Source organism: Mesitornis unicolor, unplaced genomic scaffold, assembly GCF_000695765.1.
Source record: "Mesitornis unicolor isolate BGI_N332 unplaced genomic scaffold, ASM69576v1 scaffold921, whole genome shotgun sequence".
In the NCBI taxonomy this organism is placed as follows: domain Eukaryota; kingdom Metazoa; phylum Chordata; class Aves; order Mesitornithiformes; family Mesitornithidae; genus Mesitornis; species Mesitornis unicolor.
Window position 1 is genome coordinate 15,214 of NW_010164217.1, and position 6,634 is coordinate 21,847.

Here is a 6,634-nt window from a genome sequence, read left to right on the forward strand (position 1 = left end):
GTCAGAGTAGTGCTCCAGTCCCCTGTCCAGGTCCTCAAGCAAAGGTGAACTGTTAAGCTCTCAATCTATTTCCATAACAGTTTATTAATGCCCGTAAGAACTAAGCTGAGACTTAGTATGGGTCAAACCTGTACCACGCAGAATTAGAAATCATGAAGAGCTGATCAAGTCAGCTCCAGTAATATCCATTCCCACTGTTATTAAAGCAAATCTCTGAGTATCTTTAGCTGCAAAGATCATTTTAATGTCATCTGTTCCCGAACCTCTGCAGTGATCAAAGGGAGCAATTTCTACAGACTACACAAAGATAAAATAAGCAGAACATGAGGTGAAGCAGTCACCTTCATAACATGCAGAAGTTTAAAAATAAGCTTTATAAAGCACAATTTGGAAATTTGTGTGCATGTCTGTGTCCATTTTCACTGGATTTCCAGACTCTTCGCTCTACTGAATATTCTACCGTTAAGTCTTCCTTGCAGATTCTGTACAGTATAAAGAGGAAAAAAACAGAGGTATTCACAATAGGTTCTGTCTTTTGCCCTTGGTATTAAAAAGATGGCAAACCACAAATGCTGGCATTAGGAATTCAGTCAACTCTCTTCTGGGTTTCAAATGAAGATGCAGCTCTTCAGCAAAACTGCAGGCCGTATTGTAAGTGTCTTTTGTTTGAGACAGTATTAGGGAAAATGGTTGAGGACAGCAGCTGCCAATATGGTAACCACGTTCTGCTGAGAGGTACCGCTCATCACGGCTGCATGTTGTTGATAATAGCCAAAATGCTCATTTTCTCCTGGGCTGAGTCCACATCTTCATTTTGTTTCTGAGCCACTCCTGTGCCAAGGCCATACAACCGCCCACAATACTTTGCATCATCAATTGTATCCTCAAAAAACAACTGCAGATTAAAAAAAACAACAGATATTAACTGCATTTCTAAATCAGAAAGCACCTAATGTTAATTAAACGGCTCATTTGAAGTCAGCCACCTCTACGATACAGTGTGGGAGTTGAAATAAGCACATGGAAGAGAAGTAAACAGAAGAAGTGTGCGCCAATATCAACAATTCCCATTATTGATAGTTTGAAGCGTGATGGCCACACGGCTCAAATAAACTCCAAAACAAAACAAAAACCACATTGTGTACATGGGCATTTGCAGATAGGAACTGAAGAACAACCACAGAGAGGAATACTGCAGTACCTCCTTCATTCTGAAGAATGCCATTCCCGTGAGAAGAGAGTCTGATCCTGCCTGGTGCTGTCGTCCAATGCGCTGCAAATCCAGCTGATCCGCCACTTCTTGAAGGCCGCCCTGCAACAAGAACAGTACACTTCTGATTTTGGAAGAGCCACCTCTTACCAAAATTGCCACGATTCTCCAAAACACAAGGGCAAACACTGATTATAACTCAACACGGATTCCAGCAGTACACACACACTTCTCAAATTGAGGTACCTTGCTTTCCTGCTGCAGATAATTGAGATGACTGTGGGTACATTCGTAGGTTACAAATGCTGGCCCTTTCCCTTCCTCACAAGGCTGTGACTCAACAGACAATTTATTTTCAATTCTCTGAGTGTCTACCAGTTAATCAAGTCACGTAATAGTTCACGTAAGAAGAAATACTGCATGCACCTTGCATAGGGAAGATAAGCACTCTGAATTACAATTACCCCCTGAAACTACTGATACACAAACTGGAAGGTAATGGAAATGTCCCCTATGAAATATACACATGGGTAAGTCTGGGCAGGCAATACATGTTAGATACAAACTTAGTCATAGTTGTTTATGTGTGACTACTGGCTTTTATACACATTCCAGTTTTAAGAGTTGGTCTGTCACTTGGCTTACTGTACATTTACAGTGTTAATACCCATCCATCACTTGCTTGCTGTGGAGATACAAGTACCTTGAGGTTTTTGCAGCTCTTCATTAGGTACTTTACGTCATAGATAGATGGGAAGAAAAGATTCAAGATATGGAAAAATTCATGTTCCTCTTCTGGTAACCTGGAATCTGTCAACAACTTCACCATGTAGCCAAAGTCATATCCACTGAAAACAAAAACATACAGAAACCAGATAAGCAGGCAACAGCTATATTCTGTCAGTACCAATATCTCATATTTCACAAGAGAGTTTCAAATGCTGTAGCTTTCAAGCCCTACTGTTATCTGACATTGACAAAACTGCTCTGGATCAGAGGCAGAATTCATCCCTTTCATCTACATCAATGTAGGACTTTGGAATGCTCCCCGAGTGCCTCTGCTAACCTGCAGAACAGTGAAGCCATTGGGAAGAACATGCTTTTCTTCCCAACACTGCAATTTTCTGTAGCTATAGGCAATAAAGAAAAGCAGGAAACTCTGTAAGTATTTGTTGTGACCACCTCCTCCCTCAAGCCCTTTCACTTGTGATGATATCAAGGACCGGAGGCTTTGTAATCAAGTTGCTTGAAGCACTGCAAGACAGACAACTACACAGATTTCTTCCTTTACATAAACACAAGATGGAAGTTAAGACCACCAACATTTTAAGGAAGGAAAAAAACCTTATTTACAATGCACACAAGTTACTGAGTGTAGAAATCACATTTCAGCTTGTTATTAATGTCTTCCACAGAGGAAAACTGTAACAGCGAAAGGATTTGCAAAGCAATGCATACAGAAAATTCAGACCACAGTAAGCGCCAGTACAAAATGAAGTGCCAAGTGTCCTTACTTCTTAAACTGAGCCTTTGTATCTTTAAGGCCGTTGTAAGAATTGCAGAGTTGCTAATTCTCCTCAAAATCCGTGTCAGTCTCCACGGACAAAAGCAGCAGTGTTTCAATCAAGAGGAGTTTTCTGACTCGCTATGCCAGTGAGCACCTTGGACCCACCTGTGGAAGGACAGCCATTTCACGCTGTCACTGAGGACGACTCCAGACGTCATAAGCAACTCGGCAAAATGCAGGGTGTCGATCCCTTCTTCTTCATGCTTCTGGAACTGCAGCCCAGAGCTGGCCAGGAGGTCGATGGAATCCTGAGAGTACATGTCCTCCCTGAAGCAGAAAAGCAGCTTCGCACTCAAGGTACTAAACAAGTCAGGCTCATTTTAGAAAAATTCCCCCCACTAGATTTCAAAAATCGGAGTGAGCAGTAGGCTCTCTCTGGCTTATGCATTTGTCTCTGGAAAATTCAAACTGAATCAGTTTTAATAGCAATACTGCAGCCTCCTACACCCGTAACAAGCTACTCTGCGACCAGAACTAGTTAATAATTCTGTTGCTAGTGCAAATTCCAAGGATTCCACCTCCACAGAATTGAATGACATTTTGAAAAATGTCCTTTCTGCAAGGCGAACAGAAGCACTACAGACAAGAGCACGGAGGACAGGGGAGTTCTCCCAGATAGGCAGATGTGCAACTCTAAAGCACCAAGCATCATTCCTGTCTACATGTTTCTTTTACACTTCACAGTGCATAAACCTTATCATGTCCTGCTCCATCTCTGGGAGTAAACAAAATGGCATAATGCTTGACTAAGGACGGAGGACGGGGATGAGTGATGGCGTGCATGGTGGAGAGCTCAGCTGGAACCTGACTTCACTTGGTTGTTTCATTTAGGGGGGGAAAGGACACGAGGACACAGAGGGCAAAATGCAGGCCAAATACAGTAATTGAGTCACATGAAGCGATTACACTGCGAAAGCCACTTCAGTCTGACTTCAATGCTTTTAAAAGGCTCACAAATTTGTGGAAGTGAATATTGCAAATTTGGGGTTCCAGAACTGTAGGATCTGCACATACTGGCTATGATGGTTTTCCAATGACAGTTCCGTAGTACTGTTTGATTTATAATACATACAATCAATGTTTTGCCTGATAAACCCGTTTTTATTTCGAGACAGCTCTAGTGGCTATTATGCCAAGTTTGTCTTTGCAAGTACAGGGGAAGAGATACTGAAACTTGTTTCAACTGTGACCCAGGATACCGCAGCATGGAGGAGACAGGAACAGCCACCACACCTCAATAACAAGATCCGTTCTCCTCAGCAGCTGTGACAATGGCACTAACTTTTTTTTTCAGATCTCAGTTTATATTTTAGCATGGATCTGTAAAAAGGCATTTTCCATTCTGCTGAGAACAGCATGCGCATTTATTTTTATAAGATAGACATGCATTTATATATAAGAAATGTATAAAGTTTAAGACTATAACGTTGTTTCAGAAAAAAGTTAAAGGCGCACAGAATTATTCGGGACAGGCTATTTGTAGAAGAAAGGGTATAACTTCCATCATGCCAAAATAGGTTCCCACATAATCCATGTTAGAATCTGAATTCTTATTGCCCAGAACCAGCCTCTGATGATGAACATCACACCAGCATTTGCCAAAGGAAAGCACTACTTCAGCAGAAAAGCCTCATTCCCTGGCTCGGAAGACTCACGTAAGGTTGAATTTGAAGTTGAACTGCCAGGTGTTGATGCCGGAAGGATATTCTCCTTTCTCATTTGTGAAAGTCAGGCCCAGCTGGATAATTTTCAGAAGGTCAACGTTACACCGAAGGAGCTGGTATTGATAGTCTATGGAACTGCGAAATTCACCGATTGGCCTTACAACAACTCCAGGAAACTCTGTGTCCTAGGACAAAAGGAAAATATTCAGTTCCACACCTGCAGGTCTCAGCACTGCATTCTGTGATTTCTTCTGTAAAAAAATCACTTTTTTTTCCTCCTGTTCCATATTCATACAGGGTTTTAAACTGCTACAAGTCAGACACTTGAGAACCCTACAGAAGTTAACTACTGCATCCATACGTTTATTGCAGGTATCCATTCTTGCAGTTTTGTTTTATTCCAAACTAAAAATGTTAAAGTCATCCAATATGCACTACTGCATCATCTAAACATGCCTCTCTTGCAAAGGAATAACTTTCTCACTCTCCCTAAATCTACTAAAATGGGTATTATTTATTCAGTGTTTTCTCTTGTTCTAAGTACAAGTTAAACACCGCACTCTGAGCATCTTCATTTGCTAGTCCAGACAGTGAGCACCTTCACTGGTTTTGAGGAACACCCAATGCCTACGTTAACAAAAAGTACTGCCCATCAAAACTGATCCTGACAGCAGAGCACCCATCTATTAGATGAAAAACATTTTACTTGGCCAGTGACTGTGTGCTATCTTTGCTGAAAACCAAACCTCCAAACCATTTTTTACTCTCAGTTGAGGTCACATGACTTCCACTGATGAGTGTATGCAGAAACTTTCATAGAGTATCCACAGCCGTGTATCTGACAACATTTCTTCCTTGCCCAAGACTTTTTTTTCGTGTCCACTCTTGCAGCACAGCCACCAGAACAGGCCATGAACACACTTTCAAGGAGACCAAACAGAAGCAAGTTTCCCACTGACATACGACAACAAAAAATGAGATTCACTTCCACAACCGCATTCTACACTGAAATCCCACACGTTTTGCAGGACCATGTGTTTTTATGCCACGCTTTTATTAAGGACTCTTGACTCTTCCTATCTTGAAGTTTAGCATCCCCAAGCAAAGCTGGCACAACTTACAGTATCATAACTAAAATCAGTTCTTTATGAAGCTGACGGCTCCAGCCAAGCAGATACAGACTTAAGAGCAGGAAGAGACTCCTCCCACCTGGGGGAGCTTCTGGCCACCTTAAGCAAAGCTTTCTGAACACATTGCCATAACAACAGCCTAAATATTTTTCTTCCACCAGAACAAACATCTGACTCCCTTTAAAAGGAGGCAGCCCAGTCAACTGCTTGTCACTTGCAGGTCTTTTGTCCCACAGCACCAGAGCATCTTCCATCACCAAAGGGAGAAATATATTCCAAAGACAAACACATCAGAGAAAAACCGAAAGATTTAAACCCAGTTCTACATCTGTCCTGTTTCATTTTCTGCAGCATAAAGTAATACCCACTGAATAGGTAAATATGAAGTTAATTCACATTTTTAAGGTGGACTCTCTCTTCCCCATCTTACATTCGATCCATATTCAACATTACTTGTATTAAATTCTGGAAAGCTTCTACTGAACAGCTTTCTAATTTTCCACAACTTCTAGCTCGGTTTGAACAGGGACAGCGGGAAAGAATTTCTCGCACAAAAATCAAAGTCTTTCCAACCCCTTGACTAAGGCAATTAGGTCAAGCCTAAAACATTTACCATGGCAATGTAGCTGTAACTGAGAACAATCTCTCGAATTTTCCTCATCTCTTCTTCCAGATTGTTCGCCCACACTTCACAGATAACCTGGCTGTTCTCTGCAAGGGCTGCTGGCATCTTGCAGAGACCAAAGTAAAGGCAGCTGATGTTGAATTCGGGTGACAGCGTTGAATTGCAAGCTGCGCGATCTTATCCGTGTGCTGCATTAAACAGATAAAGAAATAACGCTTTATGTGAAGAATGAACACTTTGGCAGAGTCAGTCACATCTTCATTTTCAGATTCAAGTAGCCCGTTTAAAGTTTACACCAAGTTTTTTCTTGCTTTTAGCACTTCCTATAAACATGCTGAAGAAGAAGAAACACTAGAGCATCTGCTCAGGATACAAGACCGGATGCACAGTTAGCCCAGTTATTTACAAGAGTCATTCTCCCTGGTTTTCTTCTTCTCC

General features: G+C 41.6%; 1 protein-coding gene across 2 annotated transcripts; it reads right to left on the reverse strand.

Moving 5' to 3' along the window:
* Positions 1 to 234: 234 nt before the first annotated feature.
* On the reverse strand, positions 235 to 6,428 carry CNOT8 (CCR4-NOT transcription complex, subunit 8). 2 transcript variants are annotated; one of them, XM_010194201.1, is made up of 6 exons: positions 6,185 to 6,428; positions 4,433 to 4,626; positions 2,883 to 3,044; positions 1,914 to 2,058; positions 1,202 to 1,312; positions 235 to 895 (listed from the first exon to the last, which is right to left on the reverse strand). In XM_010194201.1, the coding sequence occupies exons 1-6, from the start codon at positions 6,299 to 6,301 to the stop codon at positions 746 to 748; spliced, it is 879 nt and encodes a 292-aa protein (XP_010192503.1). In that variant the 5' UTR covers positions 6,302 to 6,428; the 3' UTR covers positions 235 to 745. The 2 variants fall into 2 exon arrangements, with proteins under 2 accessions (XP_010192503.1, XP_010192504.1); XM_010194202.1 differs by lacking the exon at positions 2,883 to 3,044 and having other exon boundaries at positions 6,185 to 6,301.
* Between the last annotated feature and the right edge of the window lie 206 nt (positions 6,429 to 6,634).

Bases quoted from the DNA above. Each gene is read 5' to 3' on its own strand.
- CNOT8 (XM_010194201.1), bottom strand. From the start codon at position 6,301: ATGCCAGCAGCCCTTGCAGAGAACAGCCAGGTTATCTGTGAAGTGTGG. The intron at 3,045-4,432 runs GTGAGTCTTCCG...TTTCTGCTTCAG, and splicing joins AACTTCAAATTCAACCTTAC to GGAGGACATGTACTCTCAGG. The intron at 2,059-2,882 runs GTGGGTCCAAGG...TTTTGTTTTCAG, and splicing joins AAATGGCTGTCCTTCCACAG to TGGATATGACTTTGGCTACA.